This window comes from Sminthopsis crassicaudata, chromosome 1, assembly GCF_048593235.1.
Source record: "Sminthopsis crassicaudata isolate SCR6 chromosome 1, ASM4859323v1, whole genome shotgun sequence".
Classification (NCBI taxonomy): domain Eukaryota; kingdom Metazoa; phylum Chordata; class Mammalia; order Dasyuromorphia; family Dasyuridae; genus Sminthopsis; species Sminthopsis crassicaudata.
In genome coordinates, this window is record NC_133617.1 from 7,907,872 (window position 1) to 7,935,708 (window position 27,837).

At 43.2% G+C, this 27,837-nt stretch overlaps 2 protein-coding genes across 5 annotated transcripts in view; both read left to right on the plus strand.

The window, feature by feature from the left end:
* Positions 1-156: 156 nt before the first annotated feature.
* LOC141543226 (uncharacterized) lies at positions 157-12,093 on the plus strand. Its single transcript, XM_074268193.1, has 9 exons — positions 157-261; positions 564-785; positions 1,159-1,357; positions 1,469-1,729; positions 3,257-3,306; positions 5,806-5,932; positions 6,902-7,009; positions 7,281-7,376; positions 9,799-12,093. The coding sequence occupies exons 1-9, from the start codon at positions 157-159 to the stop codon at positions 11,031-11,033; spliced, it is 2,403 nt and encodes an 800-aa protein (XP_074124294.1). The 3' UTR covers positions 11,034-12,093.
* A 6,674-nt stretch (positions 12,094-18,767) lies between these two features.
* The window catches only part of LOC141556768 (KRAB domain-containing protein 5-like), a 29,038-nt gene continuing 19,968 nt past the window's right edge, over positions 18,768-27,837 (plus strand). Inside the window, exons 1-5 of one of the 4 annotated variants that reach the window (XM_074291525.1) lie at positions 18,768-19,013; positions 19,861-19,912; positions 23,161-23,287; positions 24,960-25,055; positions 25,837-27,834. In XM_074291525.1, the coding sequence (XP_074147626.1) occupies positions 19,883-19,912; positions 23,161-23,287; positions 24,960-25,055; positions 25,837-25,880 (297 nt within the window). In that variant the 5' untranslated portion in view covers positions 18,768-19,013; positions 19,861-19,882 and the 3' untranslated portion in view covers positions 25,881-27,834. Of the gene's footprint in view, positions 19,014-19,197; positions 19,689-19,860; positions 19,913-23,160; positions 23,288-24,959; positions 25,056-25,836; positions 27,835-27,837 lie in introns of those variants that run through there. The other 3 variants (XM_074291516.1, XM_074291497.1, XM_074291506.1) reach the window with 3 other exon arrangements.

Here is a 27,837-nt window from a genome sequence, read left to right on the forward strand (position 1 = left end):
GATAAATTCATGCCTTCCCTTTCTATTGGCTCCTTTCCTCTTTTATCCCAACCAAACCTCTCCAATGTCCTGGTCTTACTTTGTCCTCCCCTCCCCATGTATTCTCCACAATACTTGCTTCCCAGTCCAAAGAATAACCAACATGGTGGAGCCAACATGGACGAGCATGATGAGGCCAGGAAGGAGCAGGCCGCACCCCAGCAAAGCAGGACTGAGAGCCCAGGCCCTGAGAGGCCAGCAGCCAGACCCCCAAACCCCAAGGCAAGAAGCTTGGGAAGTGTCCCCTTAGCTTGGGATCACAGCCCAACTTTAACATGAATTTTAAGTCATGAAATAGACTGGAAAAATGCACACACACACACACACACACACACACACACAACCCCCCCAAAAAGGAGACCATAGAAAACCAGTAAGGTGAGAGAGAAGAGGAAAAGTGGGAAAAGATTGCTGAATTAAAAAGGACCTTGTAAGTTTCTCATGAGAACCTGAACTTAGCCTCACACACCAGATGGAGGTGACCCTAGTGACCTTGCCTGTTTCTGTTCTGCTTACCTGGGCAGCACATGCGGGAGGTGCTTCGACAGACAAGATCAGTTATTGTTCCCCGAAAATACTGCTCCTGGACGGTCCCCTTAAGCCCTTTCCCACCACTGTATGCACCCTGTTATTCCCACCACTGTATGCATCCCGTTATCCCCACCACTGTATGCATCCCGTTATTCCCACCACTGTATGCATCCCGTTATTCCCGCCACTGTATGCACCCTGTTATTCCCACCACTGTATGCACCCTGTTATTCCCACCACTGTATGCATCCCGTTATCCCCACCACTGTATGCACCCTGTTATTCCCACCACTGTATGCATCCCGTTATCCCCACCACTGTATGCACCCTGTTATTCCCACCACTGTATGCATCCCGTTATCCCCACCACTGTATGCACCCTGTTATTCCCACCACTGTATGCATCCCGTTATCCCCACCACTGTATGCATCCCGTTATTCCCACCACTGTATGCATCCCAAGCCCATCCCCATCACCGTGTGCACGCGGTTCTTGCTTTAGGCTGTGAGAAACAGAAGTGTTTTGGTGCAACAGCTCCCGGGGACCCCCCCCCCCCCGCTTTCTTGTGGCTTCTGTATCCCCTATAGAGACGCTGTCCCTCGGTCGCTCTGGACCGCACGAGTTTTGAGCAGGAGTTCGGATTTGAACAGGAAGGAGCCGGTCGCTGGCCTAAACTCTCCACGAACAAAAGCCCGAAAACCCGGCTCTTCTTGCCTCAGCTCCTCTGGCGGGACAACATGGACTCGGAGTTGGCAACGCGTAAAAACGAAGCTGAAACGTGGACGGGTCTGTGGCTCCGGGAGAGTGACTGCAGGGAGCTCCGGGGAGGGGAGGGAAGACCGGGGGGGGGGGGGGGGGGGGGAAAGGGGCGGTAACGGAAGTGGGCGGTCCTGGGAGGAGTTGGGTCGGAAGAGACCATTGTGCCGGGGGTCAGAGGCTGCAGTCTTGGCCCTGAGGAGGTGCGGAGAAGAAGGCTCCACCCTCCTGGCGACGGACAGACCGAGGCTCGGAGGACCAGGAAGACCCTCCGGAGTGGTTTGGGGGGAGCCGGAAGTCTTGGAGCTGCTGTGTCTCCGCCTGCCCATCGGTCGTCCTCCCTTCCCGGGATCCCCGATCGCTTTGTCTCCCCGAAGCCGGACCCGCGCGTGCACCTCGCAGGTAGGTCGGAGCCGGCGATCCCCCCCTTTGCGGGCTTCCGCGGGTGTCCCGCCCTCTGGGGCTCCTCCTCCTCTGACCTGGTACAGTGTCGCCCCCTTAAGCCTTGCCGCAGGATGAGCTCCCCCCTCCCCCCCCCCCTCCCGCTGGCTCCCGCTGCCCACATTTACCTCCCGGATTTCAGACTTTGCCCCTGAGAACCCGGGAGTGGAGATTTCAGCCGGGGCCCGTCCCCCCCGTCCCCGGGAGCTCGCTTAGAGATCCAGCTCCTCCTCCACACTCACTCCCGGAGGGGTCCCCGAGTCCCGCCTTCCTACCCCCCGGAGCCCGCTCGGACCCAGTGACCCAAGCTCTCTCCTGCGCGCCCTTCACTGACCCGGCTCCCGGGCTGCTTCCCGTGCTCCGGCTCGCGGCTCCGGCTGCGCTTTTCCCTCAGGGACTCCCAGGCCGGGCCCCGCCGGAGCGGCCCCGCCGCCCTCCCCAGCTCTTTCCTGTCTCCCCCCGGAGCTCTGCTGTCTCTCTAGTGGCCTGGACTCCTCGCCAGCTCCGGCTGCTCGCCTCCCAGCCCTCCCCTGGGTCCCTGGCCCCCTTCTCCCCGAGCCCTCGGAGCTCTGGCCCGGACTGGATTTTGTCTGGACTTTCCGGGGCATCCAGGTATCCTGTGCTCGGAAAAGCGCAGAATTAAAAGCCTTAGTAATTATGGGACAGAACTCTGTGCTTGAAACAAGGATCCTTACACAGTGGTTGTCAGTGGTGGAATTGACGAAGAGCGTGGCGATCTAGTTTAGCCTGGGGATTCATGGTTCTCCAGTTCTGTAGTTCTCTAGTTTAGCCTGGGGATTCAGGGTTCTCCAGTTCTGTAGTTCTCTAGTTTAGCCTGGGTTCTGTAGTTCTCTAGTTTAGCCTGGGGATTCAGGGTTCTCCAGTTCTGTAGTTCTCTAGTTTAGCCTGGGTTCTGTAGTTCTCTAGTTTAGCCTGGGGATTCAGGGTTCTCCAGTTCTGTAGTTCTCTAGTTTAGCCTGGGGATTCAGGGTTCTCCAGTTCTGTAGTTCTCTAGTTTAGCCTGGGGATTCAGGGTTCTCCAGTTCTGTAGTTCTCTAGTTTAGCCTGGGGATTCAGGGTTCTCCAGTTCTGTCCGTGCTCTTAGTGCTTAATGTCGTCCCACCAGACTCACACCTATTCTATGAGGTTGATACCTCCGATGTCATTATAAGAGAGTATTTCAGGTGGGACGAACTCAGCCAGATTCATTCACTCCACATCACACCCCCGTGGGCGGGCCTGTGTTTCCTCCTCTGAGACTGCGCTAGCCCGGCCCAAGGCAAGGAGACAATAAGACATTTGGACTTTAACACCTGGCTATTCTCGGGGTGATTCATCTGTTGCCATGAAGGCTGGTCCAGAGACCTCCAGAAAACCCATGGGAACACTACATTAGATGTGGGCAGTTAAGGGGGGGCAGCAGGACTCTGAGGTACAGAAACACTAGGGACAGTTGGAGTCACCGTGGTTACTTTTCTTCTTACACAGGGAGCCTGGAGCCAGAGGGAATGGGCCCCGGCAGCCTCCGACCTCCCCAGGTGAGTGCAGCCCCTTAGACCTGCTGGATCCACCATCCACCATCACAAGCGTTTCCCTTAACATGGGGGAAAGTGTGGGAAGCTGCAATAACTTATGGACTGTCTCTTTATGAAAGTGGCCATTCCGTCAGCACAGTGAGAACAACACTGCCCTGCTCTTCTGGGTTTGTGACTGATTCACTGAGATTTTAATTTTAACATTTTGACATTTATACTTGTTTTAAGTTTATTAGTTCATTTTCCTGAGGACTACTGTAGCAGATTCTTAGAAATTTAGGAATAGTATTTAATCATTGTCCTTTTTATTTTTATTTTTTTCAATATTATCATTTGTGAGATGTATTCTATGACCTAGTCATTATTTAATGTGTCAATGGTAGTTCTCCCTTTAGGTTTATATCTTTACTCAGTGATCACTGAATCAATCTCCATCCTTATTTCTTTAGGGAATGAAAGGATGTATGAATAATTTACCTTTGTCGGCAGGATGTCTTTATCCCAATGGTTAATTTTTATACAAGTTCCATGTGTGACAAAGAAATAGGCATATTCCTCTGTTGCCCCATTTTGAAGATCCCATACAGCTTTGTCCTCCAGTTGCTTTAGACATGTGTTCATTTCTTCTGCTTACATTTCATTCTACATTTCTTCATCTCCCTCTTTCCTTTTAGTTCTCTTGTAGCTTCCTTTCTTCTCTTGTCCTTCAACTAATCCTATTCATTAGTTTTTAAAATTTCATCCATTTTTCTTCCCCTTTCCAAGGAGGATTGCACTCCTTCTTGTCATCGTCCATCTTCTCTTTCTGTTTTGCCTAATTTCTCATTTTCTGGCTCATAGTCCCCCTACTCCTCTGGTCTTTCTCTTTTCCCTGTACACTTCATACAATCCAAAGCTGCCAATGTATCCACTCTGAGCTCTGACCTATAGATGCTTTCTGCCACTGGATCTAGGCCAACCCCCAGGATTCCTCTTTCCCATGGTGGCTTCCTTTCAGAATACTGTGTGTCACAGCAAATGTCAGGGAGAGCATGGCTCCATAACTGGGAACTTTGATACCTGATATTTACCCTCTGTTGTTCCTTTACCTTTCTTCCACATTCTCCTCCACTGCTCTCTGGTAACCATTCTTCTGTCCCTTCCCCTTTCTCCTTGGTTTGCATTTGTCTTCCATTGTTCCAAACTCAAGTCAGTTCCATTGCATGAGAAGGTCTGTCTCATGGCTTGTAGGACTTTTTCCATCTGAATGAATTGCTAAAGGTGACCATTGCCAGCCTGGCTGTTTGTAGCCCTGGGTTTTGTTTTTGGGTTCTGGGTTTGGTTTTTCTGTGGATGATCTGTGGATTGTTCCCATTGGAATTTCATTTTCTCTGTCCAGAATTTCTGTCATGATTGGGTTCATTTTTTTAACCAGTTGTGTCTTTCTGGGGAACTTGTTATCCCTGGGGTCTAAATCCATGTGCATGCTTTCTTCCCTTCCAGTATACTTGCTTTCAGCAAGGAGCAGGCTTTCTTTGAATGTTAATTGTAGTCTATGCCACTTTCCCCAGACTGTCCTTCACTTTTGTGTATTTTCCTTCCCTTCCTGTTCTCTCTTATTTTCTTTGGGAAGAGTAAGTTCTCTATTCCCTTAACTTGGCAATTCACAAAAGAAGACCACAGGTCCCAGAAGGATGGAAAGAGTCAGCAGGGTCCATGGGGGATTTCTGTGCTGGGACTCTACAAGCCTTACTCTACGCCTTTGTATCCACTTTTGTCCCCCAACGTGGACTACCCAAATGGGGAAATACTCTTCTGGAAACCATATAAGAAACTTTCCCTTTTTGCCTAGAGATGGCTCCACATTGGGTTAGGGTCATCTCTGTCTTACGCCAGACAAAACCTCTTTTGGAAGATCCTATGGTTCAGTCAGCAGGGACACTTTGGCTTCTTGGTGTCTTGTTCCTTATCCCCACCCCATGCCAGATATTATCTCCCCTAACTCTATTCTGCTTCCCAACCTCATTTCTCTTACAGATAACTCATCCTTTCAGGATAAGCCTGCCAGCTCAGGGTAGGCCCCAACCTCATGGGGGGCTCCCTTTCTACTGGGTAATTGTGAGTTCCACTGAGGACCTTGTCTTTCATGGGTGCTCCCAGTATTTCACATTTACCATTATTGTATCCCTTCACTTGGTCTGTAACCTCTTCCCCTTGGTAAATCCTCCTTTTCTCAGAGAGAATGGCCATGGTGAATTCTTCACGTGGCTGAACCCCCATGTTTGGTGCCTGCCATCCGTGGGTGACAAACCCCACACCATCTGTCACAACATATAAAATGCTTTTGGCAAAATTCAGTCAGACTCTGAATTTCAGGAATTGACTCTGACACTCAGAAATGGTCTGACCTTTGAGCAGATCTCTTCTCTGCTTTGTTTCCATCTGTAAATTAAGGGTTAGAGTTCCCCCAACCCTAATTCTGAAGTCTTTCAGCTCTACATCTCATGACTTTTGCTGCTTTAGGAGTGGGTGACATTCAGAGATGTGGCTGTGGACTTTACCCAGGAGGAGTGGGGCCTCTTGGACCCTTCTCAGAAGGAGCTGTACAAGGAGGTCATGCTGGAGAATGCTTGGAACCTGCTGTCCCTGGGTAAGGACATGTCCCCTGCTAACTCTGAATTTGCATATGGTCATTTACTAGGGTGCAGGGTTTGGGGGGGCAGTATTAGTCAGAATGGAGAGAGTGCTGATTGGCTATGTCCAAGCAAGAGGGTCCTCCTACATGTCCTAACATTGGATGATAGGAACACATTTCAAAGATTATTTTGGCTGGCTTTAACTGGGCACAAATTTGACTGGCAAAGCTCTGGAAATGACTCAGGCAGCTTTTCCCTTATACACCATTGCTCTTTGGGATGGGTCTACTGTTTGGAATATTCTTCTTTTTAAAGGCCATCAATTTTTAGCCCCTAGTACCTAGTTGTCCCCAGTACAGAAAGTTTGTCCTTCATCTTCCTTCTTATTGCCCTCAAATTCTAGCACAAGTAGTAGGAAAGAAATGGGAGGGAAGAAGCATTCCCTTTCCCAGGTTCGGTGCCATATGCATTCTTTAAAAATACAAATTTTGAAATTAATGAAAAAAGACAAAGATTTGCATCCAGATGACTAGAAATAATGTAGAGCATCATTTGACATATATGTGTATCTGCATGGTTGTATAAGTATACCACATATATTTCTCTGTAATGGCAGACCCCTCTAGGGTGGGGGCAGGAAAATGAAGGAAAAACATTTATACTTTTGTTGTCTTTTTGAAAGTAACAGCAATTTGTTTATGTAAATTTAGCATTTCATAGTCCATTAGTTTTTTTTTTTTAATTATATTGTGGAAATGCTTCTTTCTAAATTAATGATAAAATATTATGTCTATTCAATATATTACCCTGGTAATTTAGGTGATGTTGTTACTTTTTTTTGAAAGTAAACTGAGGCAAACATTTTAATATATTTACCAAGATGTTGAGCTACTAAATATCCAAAACTTAATCTAAGGTCCAATACTCCTGCTTCTATGCCCTTGGCTCCCTCCACCACCCTACCGGCTCCACGTGATTTCTAGGTAATGGAACCTCTGGAACGAGTCTGTCCTATGAAGAAGGGGTTCTAGGACTAAGGTCTCTCTTGATCTGTCAGATGCTGCTCAGGCTCAAGAACCCTTTTTACCCAGGTATGGGGTTAGAAGTTTCTGCCACAATGGAACCCAACTGGGGGAAGAACATTTGCTTCTTTCTCAGGATAACTTGTACAACAGCATGATGGGGCAAACCTTCTCACAGGTTACTAGCATTACAAGCACTAGTGGGTGACCATAGCCTCACATGTTTGAATAGAATAAGGTGAATCTCAAAATGGAGCAGCTCTGGATCCTCACCCCATTCTCTAAAGAGAACTAAATTTCAATCTTCTCTCCTTCATCCCTAACTGCTTTCCATGCCCAGGGCTTCCAGTTCCCAGAGAAGATGTGATCTCTTATTTTGAGCAAAGGGAAGTACCCTGGATGCTGCACCCAGAAGGCCAGAGGAGCGGCCCTCCAGGTGAGTGAGGAGAAAGCAGGGACATGAGAGTTGTGCTTACAAGAGACTTCTAGGACCCACCAGGAAGTAAAAGCTTGGTTTGGGGGAGAAAGTTCAGCCTTGGAATATTTTCAAATATGTTCTGGCAGTGGCTTCCTGGACTAGTCACTGAATCTCAATTTCCCATCTATAAAATGAGAAACTTGCTCTCCATGGCCTTGTGGGTCCCAACTCCCAATGATCATCTGTGGTCCTATAAGAGTCATTGCTTGAAATCTGGGGCAGTGGAATTCTCCTGAAGGAGCCAAAAAAACTCAGGTTGTCCAAGTTAAGCCATTTCTTAGGACTTCGAATCAGCAAACATTGTGGGTCTGCTCCATCCTGGGCCCTGGGCTAAGTACCAGGAACAGAAAGAGGTGCAAGCAATATCTGCTCTCTTGGAGGTCACAGACTGTGGGGCAGACAATCTACCAGCAACTATGTAGAAACTCACTGTGGACTAGGAAAATTGTTTACATTTAGTACCTTAGGAGGTCACTAATTAGTGAGGATAATAGTGGTTAAAGAGAGGACAATTGGGGAGAAAATAGTCAAAATGAAATAAAACAGTGAACATGTATATGGCACCTACTGTGGTTCATGCAGAGGATAAATATGGTCTCATGTTATCCTCATGAGAACCCTAGACCTTAGGTGCTAGTATTAGGCTCATTTTAGAGATAAACTGAGGAAAACAGAGATCTTGTCACTGGACAAGCAAACTTCTGAGATGTGAATAAAACTCATTTCTTACTGGTTCCAGACCCTATGTACAGTTTTTCCACTGTCCCCCCAGCTCTATTCTGATACTGAAACTGATATGATTTCACGCATGTGGAACATAGAAGAATCAGGCAAGGTGTCATGGAGAGATGGAGGTTCACTTTTTAAAACTCTAACCAATTAAATTTTTGCTAATTATTATTTTAAAAGATTTATATTTCTATTGGCTTATAACAAGTATTGCATTAATAATATACACAAATGAATTGAAAGGTCACTCACAATTTTTTTCTTTAGTAATGTTTAATAATGCAAAGTAACCTTTAAAAGGGTAGAATTTCACCAGATATTTTTCTGTTTTTTTTCTACCACGACTAAAGTGGCTACATTATGACTGACCAACCCATGTTGCCAACCAATGCCTTTGAGAAACTGCCAGATAGAAGAAGAGTAACATAAATAGAGGAGACACCCAAAATAGAAAATGACCTTAACATTTCAGTGAGTGGTATGTCAGGGGCCATTTTTGTAGAAAGGTTGTAGACTTCCATGACAATTTCATGATGGCTTCTACTCTGCATTGCTGGGGACCATGCCTCACTGCTGCAAGAATGGAAAGCCAGACAACATCTAGATCTGGTAGCTACTAGTTTGATCACATGTGATTACTTGGTAACCCAGGAATGAGAGAACTATTCTGGAGAGACATATACTATGGGTCTTTTCATGCCTGTGGCCATTTGTACTTGAATGTCCAAACTTCCTGGAATTTTGGAAGCAATTTTGTTCCAAATTGAGAAACTGAAAGAATGTGTTGCACTTAGAAGTCCTTAGAGTTTGATGTAATCACTGCATGATCTCGTCAAGCCATGTATTTCTGATCTTGGTAGTTTGAAATCACTGCAGAAATATAGTTGTTAAGATAGACAGATGCGCATACATGTCCCAGAGGACAATTTACCACTTAAGGTGCCACTAATAAATGTTTGGGTTAAATCACTTGGGGAATTTTTAAAAACTGTGTTTGTTAAAAGCATAAATAAGGGAATATGATGATAATTGTTTAAAAAAAAAAGAATAATTAGTGTCTACATGAAAAACAATTAATGGATCAGAAGAAATATAAAAAATCAACATGCAAAAAAACAAGTGTTAGTATTCTGAATGTGACCCCATATAATGTAATAGAAAAAAAAATTGAAAGTGATCACAAAAAGTGACAGGAAATATTGATAATGGAGTTAACTTGTCAAATATTGTGGGTAGAGCATTTCCAGTGACAGGGTGCAGATTCTATTCTCTGTTGCTGGGATGTGAGTTAAGTCATTCAAGGATTCTGAGCTGATGGCCTGAGCTGTGCACCCAGTGAGAATGAAGGAACTTTCTTTGTTGTCACAGGTTTATTGTGAGGATCTAATATATTTGTGTATGAAGCTCATTTGAAATTCAATCATCCTTAGGATGTTAGATAATGGGATTTTTAAATGATTGATTCTGCCAGTTAGGATTTTGCTCTTTATCTGAGCAAATAGAAAATAATTGAGTTTCTCTTCTACTGATTGAGGGAAGGTGAAATAAATGTATGGGTCTGAGTGTGTCTCTGTGAGTGCATCCCTGCATGCATGTGTGCATGTGGAATGTCTGTCTTTGTTTAATTCTTCAGTGTGTTTTTTTTCCCCAGAAAAAGAGATCAGTCTTGAAATGAAGGAACATACTACAGAGCAAAGCCTTTCAGCGGTAGAATCCCTCAAACCAAGATTCATCAGTGGTGGCCCTGCTAACTTCACTTGGAAAGATGTCCTTGATACACTTAAGAAAATCCACATTGGAGAGAAATCTTATGAACGTAACCCAAGTGGAAAGGCTTTCACAGAAAGTGAAGCTCTTACTAGACATTTACAGAGAATTTACACTGGAGAGAAACCGTATGAATGTAACCAGTGTGGAAAGGCTTTTGCAAATCAGGGAGCTTTTACTGTACATCAGAGGACCCACACTGGGGAGAAACCTTATAAGTGTAACCAGTGTGGAAAGGCTTTTAGAGACAAGGGAGCTCTTACTGTACATCACCGGATTCACACTGGGGAGAAACCTTATAAATGTAACCAGTGTGGAAAGGCTTTTACACAAATGGGACCTCTTACAGCACATCAGAGAATCCACACTGGAGAGAACCCTTATGAATGTAATCAGTGTGGAAAGGCTTTTACACAAAAGGGAACTCTTACTGCACATCAGAGAATCCACACTGGAGAGAAACCTTATAAATGTAACCAGTGTGGAAAGGCTTTTCCAAAAATGGGAGCTCTTGCTGTACATGAGAAGATCCACACTGGAGAGAAACCTTTTGAATGTAATCAATGTGGAAAGACTTTTAGGAGAAAGGAAACTCTTAGTGTACATCAGAGAATTCACACTGAAGAGAAACCTTATGAATGTAACCAGTGTGGAAAGACTTTTAGGAGAAAGGAAACTCTTAGTATTCATCAGAGAATCCACACTGAAGAGAAACCTTATGAATGTAACCAGTGTGGAAAGACTTTTAGAAGCAAGGGAGCTCTTACTATACATCAGAGAATTCACACTGGGGAGAAACCTTATAAATGTAACCAGTGTGGAAAGACTTTTACAAGAAGGGAACCTTTTACTGATCATCAGAGAGTTCATACTGAAGAGAAACCTTATGAATGTAACCAGTGTGGAAAGGCTTTTACAAGAAGGGGAACTCTTATTGTACATCAGAAGACCCACACTGGAGAGAAACCTTATAAATGTAATGAGTGTGGAAAGGCTTTTAGAAAAAGGGCATCTCTTACTGGACATCAGAGAATCCACACTGGAGAGAAACATTATGAATATAACCAGTCTGGAAAGGCTTTTATATACAAATCTGATTGGTTTTTACCAATTCTGTGATGAAATGTAAAGGCATTAAAATAATGAAGAAAATGAATTAGGGACAGGAGACTGGGAGAAGCTGATATGGTGCTCATGCCTTCCATAGTTAGCCTTGTAACATTAGAGGGAGGGTGAGGAAAGGAAAATAAAAGTTGCCTTGGCTTAGCAGACAGCTTCTTGGGCATATTGGAGCCTTCCTTTTCTTTTGGTCCCATACTTGAAAGACATCCTGGTGGAATGGGAAGATCCCTACTTTTGGAGACAGAGGACGTGGGTTGAATTTATGTTTTGTACCTCTATGGCCTTGGGAAAGTAATTTAACTTTAACAGTGCATTCAAGTTAGGGTATAAGGTTCTGTTTAGCTTTCTGGAGGTCTCTGGACCAGCCTTTGTTTCAGCAGAGTAATCACCAGGAGAATAGCCAGAGATAAAATCCAAAAATCTTTATTGTCTCCATCACAGTCTTGTCTCCTTGCCTGGGGCCTGGGCTAGCTTTCTGGAGGTCCTCTGGAATGTGTCTTGGTTTCTGTGGGGGAGGCAGGAGGAACACCACGATGTCTTGAAGTTCCCTGAGTCTGGGAGCTTGTGCTCCAGACTCCAGTCCTCTGGCTTCCCTGAGTTTCCAGTTCCCCGTGGTGGTGGGAGATGGAATGCATGTCTGAGTCTGAGGGCTTGTGCTTTGCTCCAGATTCCAGCCACTACAAAAGTGGGAGATGGAATGCATGTCTCTGACTGAGTTTGTCCCAGCTTATATACTCTATTATCATTACATCATAGTAGGTGTGAATCTATGAGAACTATATTAAGTACTAGATACATGTATTGAACTAGAGAACTATTAATCACTATATTAAACTAGATAACCATTGTCTTATGAGTTCCACTGAGTTAACACCTTGTTGTAAGATTTTCTCCAGAATTCTGGCCCATTACAGTTATTATTTAAAAGATTTATATTTCATTGGCTCATGACAAGTATTACATTAAATGGCATATGTACTCAAAGGTCCATTGCAAATATTGCTTAATGTTGGGCTTTTAAAAAATAATGTTTAACATATAAAATAACTTGTAAAATGATAGAACTTCTTCAAGTTACTTTGGTATTACACTGGTAAAGTTGCAACACTATCACTGAAACTTTTCTGAATGATCAATTCATGTTGCCAATTAATTCTTTTGAGAAACTGCCAGATAGAAAAAGATTAATATAACCATAGGATACACTCAAATTAGAAAATAACTTTACCATTTCAATAAGTGGCACTTCAGACAAGTAGGGGCTCTTACTAGATATAATGTTATGCATATTGGAGAAAACTGTATGGAAAGGCTTTTACAGAAAGAGAGTCTCTTTAGTGCATGAGAAAATTCACACTGCAAAGAAATCTTTTGAATGTAACCAGTTTGGATTAGCTTTTTCAAGGGACTCTCTTACTGAATATCAGAGGCTTATCCCTGGAGAGAAATTTTTTGAAGCCTATGTTGACTTTTAGACAAAAAGGAGATCTTATTGTATATCAAAGTATCCACACTGAAGAGAATCCTTATAAATGTAATGAGTATGGAAAGACTTTTATAAGAACAGATTCTCCTATCTACATCAGAGAATCGACAGTGTAGAAAAACCTTATAAATGTAACCAATGGGGAAATGGTATACAGAAAGGTGAACTCTTACTGAGAATCCACACTAGATTGAAACGATGAATGTAATCGATGTGGAAAAGCTTTTAGAGAAAGGAAAACTCTCACTGACCATCATAGAATCCATACCAGAGAGAAACCTTATAAGTGTAACCACTGTGGAAAGACTTTCAGGAAAAAGGGAGCTCTTATTGTACAGCAGAGAATCCACACTGGTGAGAAACTTTATAAATGTAACTAGTGGGGACTGGCTTTTATAAGAATGGAATCTTTTACTAGACATCAGAGAATTCACTAGTGAGAAACCTTACATATGTAACTATTTCCAAAATAGTTATCCAGAAAGGAGCACTCTTACACACTAGGGAGCAATCTTATAAAGGTAATTCAATATACAAAAGCTTTTACAAAAAAAAGGGAAGTCTTACTAGTCATCAGAAAATTCACACTGGAGAGAAACCTTATGAATGTAACCAGTATGGAAAGGCTTTTAGGCAAAAAAGAGGTCTTATTGTACATCAGAGAATTCATACCAAAGAGAAACAGTATAAATATAACCAGTGTAGAAAGACTTTTACATATACGACTTATCTTTCTCAATATCAGATGATCCATACTACAGAGAAATCTTATAAATATAACTAATATCCCTTTGCCTGAGCTCCCTTTCCTCAATCTAGCTATCTGTTAGACATTCCTATTCCAGTCTTCTGCCAGGAACATGAAGTCAACAATTAGAAAATCAACTACTGAAGTTCATCTAGGAGGCACAGTAGATACAGTCCTGAGCTTGGAGTCATAAAGGACTGGGTTCAAATTCAACTTCAGAAATATACCAGGTTGTTCACTGACTTTCTCATTAGTAAAATAGTGAATTCTATTATTATTATCCAGCTTATTCCCCATTTTGCCATCACAAATGGTATAAATGATCCCACCACTCTGATGACCCATGAGCTTCAGCTCTCTTTTCTTTGCTTCTCATTGACAATTCTTGGAGGCCTCAAACAGAGGGGGACCCACCATGTCTCAGGATAGCCCATTCCTCTCTGGGCTCACTTTAATTGTTACAAACTTCCCTGACATGAGGCCTAGATTACCCTCTTTGTTGCTTCCCCTCATGGCTGCCAGCTGTGTCCTCTGAGGCTGAGCAGGAGAAAAGTCATTATGTACCTTGAGCTCAAGGTTCTTCACACTTCTGGAAATCCATCTCTGTGTACCTTAAAACTTATGGAGGCCTTCTTAAACCCTGGCACCCAGAACTATATTCATCAATCCAGATAATGTCTAACAAGAGCACAGTGGGATCATCCCTTCCCTGTCCCTGACTCTCTTCATGTAGCCCAAGATGGCAATAAAGTGATTACTGCATCCTAGTGGTTATTCATGCTAAGCTTGTGGTCAGTCCATTGAAACTTCCAAATCCCCCTAATGAATATTGATGCTTACTTAAATCTTAAATAAAATATTAGCAAAAAGACTACAGAAAATCATCCCCAGGTTAATATACTATGACCAAGTGGGATTTATACCAGGAATGCAGAGCTGGTTCAATATTAGGAAAACTATTAGCATAATCAACTATATCAATAACCAAATTAACAAAAACCATATGATCATCTCAAGAGATGCGGAAAAAGCATTTGATAAACTCCAACATCCATTCCTACTAAAAACACTTGAGAGTATAGGGATAAATGTATATTCCTTAAAATAATCAGGAGCATATATTTAAAACCATCAGGAAACATCATATGTAATGGTGGTAAACTGGAACCTTTCCCAGTAAGATCAGGAGTAAAACAAGGTTGCCCACTATCACCATTACTATTCAATATAGTACTAGAAATTCTAGCCTCGGCAATAAGAACCGAGAAAGAGATTCAAGGAATTAGAGTAGGAAATGAAGAAATCAAATTATCACTCTTTGCAGATGATAAGATGGTATACTTAGAGAACCCTGAAGACTCTGCTAAAAAGCTATTAGAAATAATTCAGAACTTTAGCAAAGTTGCAGGATACAAAATAAATCCTCATAAATCCTCAGCATTTTTATACATTACCAACACAATCCAAGCAAGAGATACAAAGAGAAATTCCATTCAAAATAACAGTCGATAGTATAAAATATTTGGGAATATATCTTCCAAAGGAAAGTCAGGAATTATATGAGCAAAATTACAAAACACTTGCCACAAAAATAAAGTCAGATTTAAATAACCGGAAAGACATTAAGTGCTCTTGGATAGGCTGAGCGAATATAATCAAGATTACAATACTCCTTAAACCAATCTATTTATTTAGTGCTATACCAATCAGACTCCCAAGAAACTATTTTAATGACCTAGAAAAAATAACAACATAATTAATATGGAAGAACAAAAGGTCGAGAAATTCAAGGGAAGTAATGAAAAAAACATCAAAGGAAGGTGGCCTAGCTGTACTTGATCTAGAACTATATTATAAAGCAGCAGTCACCAAAACCATTTGATATTGGCTAAGAAATAGACTAGTTGATCAGTGGGATAGGTTAGGTTCACAGGACAAGATAGTGAATAAAAATAGCAATCTAGTGTTTGACAAACCCAAATTTCCCAACTTTTGGGATAAGAATTCATTATTTGACAAAAACTGCTGGGAAAACTGGAAATTAGTATGGCAGAAACTAGGCATGGATCCACACTTAACACCACATATTAAGATAAGATCAAAATGGGTCCATGATTTAGGTATAAAGAATGAGATCATAAATAAATTAGAGGAACATAGGATAGTTCACCTCTCAGACTTGTGGAGGAGGAAGGAATTTGTGACCAAAGGAGAAATAGAGATTATTATTGATCACAAAATAGAAAATTTTGATTATATCAAATTAAAAAGCTTTTGTACAAACAAAACTAATGCAAACAAGATTAGAAGGGAAGTAACAAATTGGGAAAACATTTTTACAATTAAAGGTTCTGATAAAGGCCTCATCTCCAAAATATACAGAGAATTGACTCTAATTTATAAGAAATCAGGCCATTCTCCAATTGATAAATGGTCAAAGGATATGAATAGATGATTTTCAGATGATGAAATTGAAACTATTTCTACTCACATGAAAGAGTATTCCAAATCACTATTGATCAGAGAAATGCAAATTAAGACAACTCTGAGATACCACTACACACCTGTCAGATTGGCTAAGATGACAGGAACAAATAATGATGAATGTTGGAGGGGATGTGGGAAAACTGGGACACTGATGCATTGTTGATGGAGTTGTGAAAGAATCCAAGCATTCTGGAGAGCAATCTGGAATTATGCCCAAAAAGTTATCAAATTGTGCATATCCTTTGATCCAGCAGTGCTACTACTGGGCTTATATTCCAAGGAAATACTAAAGAAGGGAAAGGGACCTGTATGTGCCAAAATGTTTGTGGCAGCCCTTTTTGTAGTGGCCAGAAACTGGAAAATGAATGTATTCCCATCAGTTGGAGAATGGTTGGGTAAATTATGGTATATGAATGTTTTGGAATATTGTTGTTCTGTAAGAAATGACCAGCAGGAGGAATACAGAGAGGCTTGGAGAGACTTACAGGAACTGATACTGAGTGAAATGAGCAGAACTAGGAGATCATTGTACACTTCAACAACAATACTATATGAGGATGTATTCTGATGGAAGTGGATATCTTCAACAAAGAGAAGAGCTAATCCAATTCCAATTGATCAATGATGGACAGAATCAGCTACATCCAGAGAAGGAACACTGGGAAATGAGTGTAAACTATTAGCATTTTTTGTTTTTCTCCCCAGGTTATTTTTACCTTCCGAATCCAATTCTTCCTTTGCAACAACAACAACAACAACAAAATTCGGTTCTGCACATATACCTAGGATATACTATAACATATTTAATATGTATGGGAATGCCTACCATCTAGGGGAGGGGGTGGAGGGAAGGAGGGGAAAAATTCTGAAAAGAAAGGAGTACAAGGGATAATGTTGTAAAAAATTACCTATGCATATGTACTGTCAAAAAATGTTAAAATTATAAAATTAATAATAATAAAAAAAGAAACTTGCAAATCTTTTCAGAACAACTTCCTACCTAGGGATACATTTGTGCAGTTGCTTCTTGGTAAACTTGTGTGAGACTTTACAAATATGTTATCCTTTTTTTCTTCTATATTAATTTTATTTTTATCATTTTTTAAATTGACAAGCATTTGTATTCTGTCCCTTACACTTCTCATTCATTGGAAAAAGCAAAGGACAAATCCAATAGAAAATATGCAAAGTCAAGCAAAAGAAATTCTCACATCAGTCATGTTGAAAAATAGATATTCATTCATTCATTCATATTGCTCCCCTAGAATCCTGGTTCGTCATTGCATTGAACAGAGCCCTTGCAATTTTCCAAATTCTTGGTATTTGAAATGTTTTTGTTTGTATAGTGTTTGTATAGCCTTTTAACTATGTTACTCTTTATTTCAGGAAGCTCAAGAATCTCATTCTAAATATCATCAGGCTGCTCGAGCTTTATGTTTACAATTTGGAATAACAAGAGAGGAAGCTAGGAGCAGAGTAAAAAGCTGCACAGCTTGCCTTCCTTTCCATTCTCCTACACTCCCTCCCAGAGAAGGATTATAATTGAGAGACGACAGAACTTTACAAGTAATGATCTGTCTCCATCAATGATAATATTTCCCACCATTGCTCCTGTCTCCCACAATGATCATTTCTCCCACCAGTGCTCCTTCTTGGAGCCTGATTCTACCCCTTCTACTCTATTCTCAACATTCTCAATTCATTATTTTGAATCTCAATCACTAATGATGAATTCATGCCCTCCTTTTCCACTGGCTCCATTCCTCCTTTATCCTGACCAAATCTCTTCAATGCCCTGTTCTTACTTTGTTCTCCCTTCCCAATGCATGCTCCAGAACGCCTGCTTCCCAGTCCAAAGAATAGCCAACATGGTGGAGCCAACATGGCCGAAACTCTACCAAATTCCCTTCAGATTATAAAATAATGCCTCAGAATGAATTCCAGGGAGGGAGAACCAACATAGGGACAAGGTGAAACATTTTTTCCAGCCCAGATGCTCAGCAGGAAAGCTCTGTCTCATTGAAATCCAGCCCTGAGGCCAGGAAGGAGCAGACTGTACCCCAGCAAAGCAGGATGGAGAGCCCAGGCCCCCATAGGCCAACAGTCAAGCCCCAAATCCCAAAACAAGAAGCTTGGAAAGTGTCCCTTTAGTCCAGGATCACAGCCCAACTTTACCAGGAATTTAGAAGTCATGAAATAGACTGGAAAAATGCACAGATACACACACACACACACACACACACACACACACACACACACACACACACACACCAAAAGGAGTAGACCATAGAAAACCAGGAAGGTGACAGAGAAGAGGAAAAGTGGGAAAAGATTGCTGAATTAAAAAGGACTTTGTAAGTTTCTCATGAGAACCTGAACTTAGCCTCACACCAGATGGAGGTGACCCTAGTGACCTTGCCTGTTTCTGTTCTGCTTACCTGGGCAGCACACGCGGGAGGTGCTTCGACAGACAAGATCAGTTATTGTTCCCCGAAAATACTGCTCCTGGACGGTCCCCTTAAGCCCTTTTCCACCACTGTATGCATCCCGTTATTCCCACCACTGTATGCATCCCAACCCCATCCCCATCACCTTGCGCACGCGGTTCTTGCTTTAGGCTGTGAGAAACAGAAGTGTTTTGGTGCAACAGCTCCCGGGGACCCCCCCCCGCCCCCGCTTTCTTGTGACTTCTGTATCCCCTATAGAGACGCTGTCCCTCGGTCGCTCTGGACCGCACGAGTTTTGAGCAGGAGTTCGGATTTGAACAGGAAGGAGCCGGTCGCTGGCCTAAACTCTCCACGAACAAAAGCCCGAAAACCCGGCTCTTCTTGCCTCAGCTCCTCTGGCGGGACAACATGGACTCAGAGTTGGCAACGCGTAAAACGAAGCTGAAACGTGGACGGGTCTGTGGCTCGGGGAGAGTGACTGCAGGGAGCTGCGGGGAGGGGAGGGAAGACCGGGGGGGGGGGGAAAGGGGCGGTAACGGAAGTGGGCGGGCCTGGGAGGAGTTGGGTCGGAAGAGACCATTGTGTCGGGGGTCAGAGGCTGCAGTTTTGGCCCTTGGGGGTGCGAGAAGAAGGCTCCACCCTCCTGGGGGACGGACAGGACCGGGCTCTGAGGACCAGGAAGACCCTCCGGAGTGATTTGGGAGGTCTTGGAGCTGCTGTGTCTCCGCCTGCCCATCGGTCGTCCTCCCTTCCCGGGATCCCCGATAGCTTTGTCTCCCCGAAGCCGGACCCGCGCGTGCACCTCGCAGGTAGGTCGGAGCCGGTGATCCCCCCTTTGCGGGCTTCTCTCGGTCTCCTCCTCCTCCTCCTCAGACCTCGTGGAGGTTCTCCAGGTCTACCGAGAGCGCCCCCTTATTGCCGCTGGATGAGCTCTCTCTCTCCCCCCCCCCCGCCGACCCCCCCCCTCCCCCTCGCTGGCTCCCGCTGCCCGCATTTACCTCCCGGGTTTCAGACTTTGCCCCTGAGAACCCGGGAGTGGAGATTTCAGCCGGGGCCCGTCCCCCCGTCCCCGGGAGCTCGCTTAGAGATCCAGCTCCTCCTCCACACTCACTCCCGGAGGGGTCCCCGAGTCCCGCCTTCCTACCCCCCGGAGCCCGCTCGGACCCAGTGACCCAAGCTCTCTCCTGCGCGCCCTTCACTGACCCGGCTCCCGGGCTGCTTCCCGTGCTCCGGCTCGCGGCTCCGGCTGCGCTTTTCCCTCAGGGACTCCCAGGCCGGGCCCCGCGGAGCGGCCCCGCCGCCCTCCCCAGCTCTTTCCTGTCTCCCCCCGGAGCTCTGCTGTCTCTCTAGTGGCCTGGACTCCTCGCCAGCACCGGCTGCTCGCCTCCCAGCCCTCCCTCCCCTGGGTCCCTGGCCCCCTTCTCCCCGAACCCTCGGAGCTCTGGCCCGGACTGGATCTTGTCTGGACTTTCCGGGGGATGCAGGTATCCTGTGCTCGGAAAAGCGCAGAATTAAAAGCCTCACGTGGGACCTCTGTTATTCCGGCCTTTGGGGGCTGCCACATGGGTGGGGCAGTTAGGGGGGGGGCAGCGGGACTATGAGGTACAGAAACACTAGGGACAGTTGGAGTCACCGTGGTTACTTTTCTTTGTACAGAGGGAGCCTGGAGCCAGAGGGAATGGGCCCCGGCAGCCTCCGACCTCCCCAGGTGAGTGCGGTCCGCTAGACCTGCTGGACCAATCCACCATCACAGGCATTTCCCTTAACATGGGGGAAAGTGTGGGAAGCCGCAATAACTTATGGACTGTCTCTTTATAAAAGTGGTTATTATGTTAACACAGTAGGAACAACACTGCCCTGCTCTTCTATGTTTTTAACTGATTCACTGAGATTTTAATTTTAACACCTTGACATTTATACTTGTTTTAAGTTTATTAATTTATTTTTCTGAGGACTATTTTAGCCGATTTTTTAAAATTTGGGAATATTGTTTAATCATTGTCCGTTCCCCCCCCAATATTATCATTTGTGAGATCTGTTCTATGACCTAGTCATTATTTAATATTTAAATTGATATTTAATATCAATTTAGGTTTTATGTTTTTTGTCAGTGATTCCTGAATCAATTTCCATTCTTATTTCTTTAGGGAATGAAAGGATGTGTGAATAATTTACCTTTGTCGGCAGGATGTCTTTATCCCAATGGTTAATTTTTATACAAGTTCCATGTGTGACAAAGAAATAGGCATATTCCTCTGTTGCCATAAGTCTTTTACCTCCAGTTGCTTTAGGCATTTGTTCGTTTCTTCTGCTTACATTTCATTCTACATTTCTTCATGTAGAAGAGGTAGCTCTTTCCTTTTAATTCTCTTGTAGTTTCCTTTCCTTTCTTGCCCTTCAACTTATTCTGTTCATTTTTAAAATTTCATCCATTTTTCTTTTCCTTTCCAAGGAGGATTGCACTACTTCTTTTCATTGTCCATCTTCCCTTTCTGTTTTGCCTAATTTCTCATTCTCTGGCTCATAGTACCCTACTCCTCTGGTCTTTCTTTTTTTCCCCCTGTATATTTCATACAGTCAGAAGCCTCCAAAGTATCCAATATGAGCTTTGACCTGTAGATGCTTTCTGCCACTGGCTTTAGGACAACCTCTAGATTCCTCTTTCCCATGGTGGGTTTCTTTCAGGATATTGTGTAACGAAAAAGCTGTCAGCTTTCTCAAGCATAAAACCCCTAAGCCTCAGGGAGAAGTCCCTTTTCTCCTCTAAGAATAGTGATCAGTAGAACCCTCTCTCATCTCCAAAGTCAAGCGTCTCCCTTTTTTCACTTTTTCAATCTTTCCCCATTCCTCCCTCACTCCCTAGGTGCCCCCCCTTTTTTTTTTTCAAATCCATGTACTTAATTCTCAATTTTCGATTCTGTTCTTCAGCCTTTCATTCTTTCCTCCAGAATTCTTTGTTCTCTAAGTTTTTAGGATACAACTTTCTCTTACTGGCGACCCCTTCTTTGTTTTACTTTACTGGATATTGGACTCTCCGCTTTTTTGTGAAATATTATTTTTTCTCCCTTATTCTTCAACTCCCATCTGCAGGATAGGTCATCCTAGACTGCACCCTCGGCTCTACTGCTCTCTGGAACCCATTCTCCTCCATTTCTTCCCCTTATCTCCTTGGTTTGCATTTGTCTTCCAAATTCAGTCAGTTCCATTGTATGAGAAGGTCTGTCTCATGGCTTGTAGGACTTTTTCCTTGTGAATGAATTGTTAAAGGTGACCACTTGAAGCCTTGCAGTTTGTAGCCCTGCGTTATGTTTTTGGCTTCTGGGTTTGGTTTTTCTGTGGGTGATCTGTGGATTCTTTCCATTGGAATATCACTTTCTCTGTCCAGAATTTCTTTCATGATTGGGTCCATTTTTTTAACCAGTTGGGTCTTTCTGGGAAACTTGTCATCCTTGGGGTCTAAATCCATGTGCATGCTGTCTTTCCTTCCAGTATACTGGCTTTTCAGCAAGGGGCAGATTTTCTTTGAATGTTAATTGTAGTCTACTTCAGTTTCCTCAGGCTGTCCTTTACTTTTATGTATTTTCCTTCCCTGCCTGTTCTCTTTTATTTTCTTTGGGAAGAGTAAGTTCTCTATCCCCTTCACTTGGCAATTCACAAGAGAAGCCACAGGGCCCAAAAGGATGGACTGGAGTTTGGGTGGGAAGGAGGCCCTCAATTCAAAGACAGAGTGGAGAGCTCAGCCAGAGAAGTTCCAAAGAAGAGCCAGTGAGTAATGAGGAGACGGCTGAACTTTCTCCTTCAAAGTTCTACTTCATGTTGGTAAAGAGGGGCTGTGGGGTGCTTGAGGTTTGTCGTAGCTTCTCTTGGTGGGGAGGTTAGGAATCAGAGATCAGTTGTCCCTGTGAATGGCATGGGTTGAGATCTCTCAGGAAATTGAGCAAAGCTCCTCCCACCTGAAAGCTAACATAGGCCCAAGTTTCATCTGCCATAGAATCGAGTGACTCACCGGAAAACCCCTCCATTCTCCATTGCCAAGTAAGGGGAGTTTTGAATTATTTGGCTGCCTTTTAGCTTCCCAGCCAGATTGTCTCACTTAGACTGTATGTCCTGAAGCCCTGCCAGTGAGCTTGAAGGTCAGCAGGGTGTGTGGGGATTTCTGTGCTGGGGCTCTATAAACCCTGACTCTAGGCCTTTGTATCCACTTTTGTCTGCCCACATGGATTGCCCAGATTGGGAAATACTCTTCTGGAGAACATATAAGAAACTTTCCCTTTGCTCCTAGAGATGGCTCCAGATTGGGTTAGGGTCATCTCTGTCTTAAACCAGACAAAACCTCCTTTGGGACATCCTATGACGGCCCATTGTTCAGTCAGCAGGGAAACTCTGTCTCTTGGTGACTTATTCCTTACCCACAATGCCGTGCGTTATCTCCCCTAACTCCCACTGTGTCCCAACCCCACTCCTCTTTACAAATACTCACTCCTTCAGGGTTAGCCTGCCAGCTGAGGGTGTGCCCCAACATCACGGGGGGCTCCCTTTCTACTGGGTAATTGTGAGTTCCACTGAGTTCCTTGTCTTTCATAGGCTCTCCCACTCTATTTCTCGTTTACCATTGTATCCCTTCTCTTGGTCCCCTCAATAAATCCTCCTTTTCCCAGAGAGAATGGCCATGGTGTATTCTTCATGTGGCTGAACCCCCACTTTTGGTGCCTGCCATCCCTGGGTGACAAACCCCACACCATCAGTCACAACACTATACAATGCTTTTGGGTAAATTCATTCACAGTCTTACTGAGGCTTGTTCCAGGAGCTGACTCTGACACTCAGAAATGGTCTGACCTTTGAACATATCCCTTCTCTGCTTTGTTTCCTGCTGTAAATTGAGGGTTAGGGTTCCCCTAACCTTAATTCTGAAGTGTCTCTGAGCTCTACATCTCATGACTTTTGCTGCTTTAGGAGTGGGTGACATTCACAGATGTGGCTGTGGACTTTACCCAGGAGGAGTGGGGCCTCTTGGACCCTTCTCAGAAGGAGCTGTACAAGGGGGTCATGCTGGAGAATGCCCGGAACCTGCTGTCCCTGGGTAAGGACATTTCCCCTGCTAACTCTGAATCTGCATATGGTCATTCCCTAAGGTGCAGCGTTTTGGGGGGGAGGGAAGCAGTATTAGTCAGAATGGAGAAAGTGCTGGTTGGTTGTATCCAAGCAAGAGGGTCCTCCTACATGTCCTTAATTGGATAATACAAACACATCTCAGAAGTTATTTTGGCTGACTCTAACTGGGCACAAATTTGTCTGGCAAATCTCTGAAAATAGCTCAGGCAGCTTTTCCTTACCCAGCTTGTTCTTTGAGATGGGTCTAACATTTGGAATATTCTACTTTTTAATGGCCATCAATTTTTAGCCCCTAGTACCTAGTTGTCCCCAATACAGAAAGTTTGTCCTTAATCTTCCTTCTTGTTGCTCTCAAATTCTAGCACAAGTGGTGGGAAGGAAATGGGAGGGAAGAAGCATTTCCTTTGCCAGATGCTTTCTGTACAGCACTGTGGCAACAATGTTGTGTAAGAACAACTTCCAGCAAGTAAGTTGTTATTCTAAATAACTAAAGTAATGAAAAAGCACAAAGATTCTATTTGCATCCAGAGAAAGAACTGATGACTAGAAATAATGAAGAGCATAATTTGACATATATGTGTATCTGCATGGTTGCATAGGTATACCATATATATTTCTCTGTAATGGCAGACCCCTCTAGGGTGGGGGCAGGAAAGTGAGGGAAAAACATTTATAACTTTGTTGCCTATTTGAAAGTAACAGCAATTTGTATATGTAGATTTAGCATTTCATGGTCCATTATCTTTTTATTTTACTATATTGTGGAAATGCTTGTTTCTAAATTAAAGATAAAATATTGTGTTTATTCAACATCTTACCCTTGTAATTTAGGTGATGTTGTTATTCCCTTTTGAGAGTAGAAGAACCTGAGGCAGTTTAATATACTTACCAAGGGATTAAGCTACTAAATATCCAAGGCCTAATTTAAGCTCAGGTACTCCTGCCTCTATGCACATGTGTGTTAGGATTACCAGCAGAGAATTCAGGTTGTCTGGACAGTGACAAGGTGAGAATTCAGGTTGACTTGACAGTTCTCTGGGTCAGACCTTTGGTTCGGGCCTTTAAAGGGAGTTTACACCTTAGGAATTCTAGGAGGAACAAGCTCATTGGTTGAAGTGGTTCTTCCCAGAAGCCCTTGCATTATTTGGTTCTCAGACCTTCTCCCAGAGAAAGATTACAACTGAGAGACAATCAGAACGTTACACATGTGTCCCTCCACCACCCTATCAGCTCTACATAATTTCTAGATAATGGAAACTCAGGAATGAGTCTGTCCTATGAAGAAGGGGTTCCAGGACTAAGGTCCCTTTTTATCTGACCAAAGCTGCTCAGGCCCAAGAACCCTTTGTACCCAGGTATGGGGCTAGAAGTTTCTGCCACAATGGAACCCAACAGGATAGGACGTGGGGGAAGAGCATTTGCCTCTTTCTCAGAACACCTTGTACAACAGCATGATGGGGCAAACCCTCTCATGGGTAACTAACATTACAAGCACTAATAGGTGACCATAGACTCACTTGTTTGAATAGAATGAGGTGAATCTCAAAATGGAGCAGCTCTGGATCCTCACCCCATTCTCTAAAGAGAACTAAATTTCAAACTCCTCTCCATCTCCATCCCTAACTGCTTTCTATGCCCAGGACTTCCAGTTTCCAGAGAAGATGTGATCTCTTATTTTGAGCAAAGGGAAGTACCCTGGATGCTGCACCCAGAAGGCCAGAGGAGCTGCCCTCCAGGTGAGTGAGGAGAAAGCAGGGACATGAGAGTTGTGCTTACAAGAGACTTTTAGGACCCACCAGGAAGTAAAAGCTTGGTTTGGGGGAGAAAGTTCAGCCTTGGAATATTTTCAAATATGTTCTGGCAGTGGCTTCCTGGACTAGTCACTGAATCTCAATTTCCCATCTATAAAATGAGAGACTTGCTCTCCATGGCCTTGTGGGTCCCAACTCCCAATGATCATCTGTGGTCCTATAAGAGTCATTGCTTGAAATCTGGGGCAGTGGAATTCTCCTGAAGGAGCCAAAATAACTCATGTTGTCCAAGTTAAGCCATTTCTTAGGACTTCGAATCAGCAAACATTGTGGGTCTGCTCCATCCTGGGCCCTGGGCTAAGTACCAGGAACAGAAAGAGGTGCAAGCAATATCTGCTCTCTTGGAGGTCACAGACTGTGGGGCAGACAATCTACCAGCAACTATGTAGAAACTCACTGTGGACTAGGAAAATTGTTTACATTTAGTACCTTAGGAGGTCACTAATTAGTGAGGATAATAGTGGTTAAAGAGAGGACAATTGGGGAGAAAATAGTCAAAATGAAATAAAACAGTGAACATGTATATGGCACCTACGGTGGTTCATGCAGAGGATAAATATGGTCTCATGTTATCCTCATGAGAACCCTAGGCCTTAGGTGCTAGTATTAGGCTCATTTTAGAGATAAACTGAGGAAAACAGAGATCTTGTCACTGGACAAGCAAACTTCTGAGATGTGAATAAAACTCATTTCTTACTGGTTCCAGGCCCTATCTACAGTTTTTCTACTGTCCTCCCAGCTCTATTCTGATACTGAAATTGATATGATGAAAATGGTCACACATGTGGAAAATAGAAGAATCAGGCAAGGTGTCATGGAGAGATGGAGGTTCACTTTTAAAAACTCTAATCAATTAAATTTTTGCTAATTATTATTTTAAAAGATTTATATTTCTATTGGCTTATAATAAGTATTACATTAATAATGTACACAAATGCATTGAAAGGTCACTCACAGATGTTTTTTTCCCCTTTAGTAATGTTTAATAATGCAGAGTAACCTTTAAAAGGGTAGAATTTCACCAGATATTTTTCTGTTTTTTCTACCATGACTAAAATGGCTACATTATGACTGTCCAACCCATGTTGAGAAACTGCCAGATAGAAGAAGAGTAACATAAACAGAGGAGAAGCCCAAATTAGAAAATGACCTTAACATTTCAGTGAGTGGTATGTCAGGGGCCATTTTTGTAGAAAGGTTGTAGACTTCCATGACAATTTCATGATGGACTATGGTTTAAAGGTAGCCTGACCTCATTGCTGCAAGAAAGGAAACATCTAGATCTGGTAGCTACTGGTTGGATCATAAGCGATTACTTGGTAACCCAGGAATGAGAGAACAGTTCTTGTAAAGGGCTGGAGCTCTTATGTCAATGCACTAGGTCGGACAATCAAGTAATTGAAGCCAATTATTGATTGGACAGTACAATATTATCCTTGGAAAATGGCCCTTTCCCCCACCCTGTGCTGGCCCAATCATTTGATGTATACAGAGAATTGTGGGAGGGACTAGGAGGTGCAGTAGACTAGCCAGGGTCACTTCTGTGAGACAGACAAGGTGGTGAGGTTGCAGAGATCCTACACGGTCATTCTCTTCACTTCTACTGCTAAAGACCAAGAGTAAAGACTTTTGGGTATCCTCATTCAGCTGATTCTAAGGTATCCAGGGTGCTAGCCCAGTTGCCACATTTTCTGGTACATTAAGAGATAGATACTGAGGGTCCTTTCATGTCTGTGGCCATTTGTACTTGAATGTCCAAACTTCCTGAAGTTTTGGAAGCAATTTTGTCCCAAGTTGAGAAACTGAAAAAAGATGTTGCACTTATAAGCCCTCAGAGTTTGGTGTAATCACTGCATGATCTTATAAAGCTGTGTATTCCTGGTCATGATACTTTGAAATCACTGCAGAAAGATAGTTGTTAAGGTAGATAGATGGGCATACATGTCCCAGAGGACAATTTACAACTTAAGGTGCCACTGACAAATGTTTGAGCTAAATCCCTTGGGGATTTTTTTAAAATTATGGTTGTTAAAAGGATAAGTAAGGTAATATGATGATAATTGTTTAAAAAAAAAAAAAGAATAATTAGTGACTACATAAAAAAAAAAAAAAAAGTAATGGATCCAAACAAAATTGCTTATGCCTTAGATGAAATATGAAAAATCAACATGCAAAAAAAAAATTGTTAGCATTCTGAACGTGACCCCATGTAATAAATAGAAAAAAAATAAAATTGAAAGTGATCACAAAAAAGTAACAGGAAGTATTGACAAAAGAGTTAACTTGTCAAATGCTGTATGTAGAGCGTTTCCAATCAGAGGGTGCAGATTCCATTGTCTGCTGCTGGGATTTGAGTTAAAGTCACTCAAGCATTCTGAGATGATAGCTTGAGCTATGCTCCCAGTGAGAATGAAGGCACTTCCTTTGTTGTCACAGGTTTATTGTGAGGATCCAATATATTTGTGCATGAAGCTCATTAGAAATTCAATCATTCTTGGAACGTCAGGTAATGGGATTTTTAAATGATTGATTCTGCCCAGTTAGGATTTTGCTCTTTATCTGAGCAAATAGAAAATAATTGAGTTTCTCTTCATAGAAAGTGAAATAAGTGTGTGATCTGAGTATGTCTCTGTGAGCACATGCCTGCATGCATGCATTTGTGCTTGTGTTTTGTCTGTCTTTGTTTTATTCTTTGTTGTCTTCTTTT

Bases quoted from the DNA above. Each gene is read 5' to 3' on its own strand.
- LOC141543226 (XM_074268193.1), top strand. From the start codon at position 157: ATGGACGAGCATGATGAGGCCAGGAAGGAGCAGGCCGCACCCCAGCAA. The intron at 786-1,158 runs GTATGCACCCTG...TATCCCCTATAG, and splicing joins ACCCTGTTATTCCCACCACT to AGACGCTGTCCCTCGGTCGC. The intron at 7,010-7,280 runs GTATGGGGTTAG...TTCCATGCCCAG, and splicing joins CAAGAACCCTTTTTACCCAG to GGCTTCCAGTTCCCAGAGAA.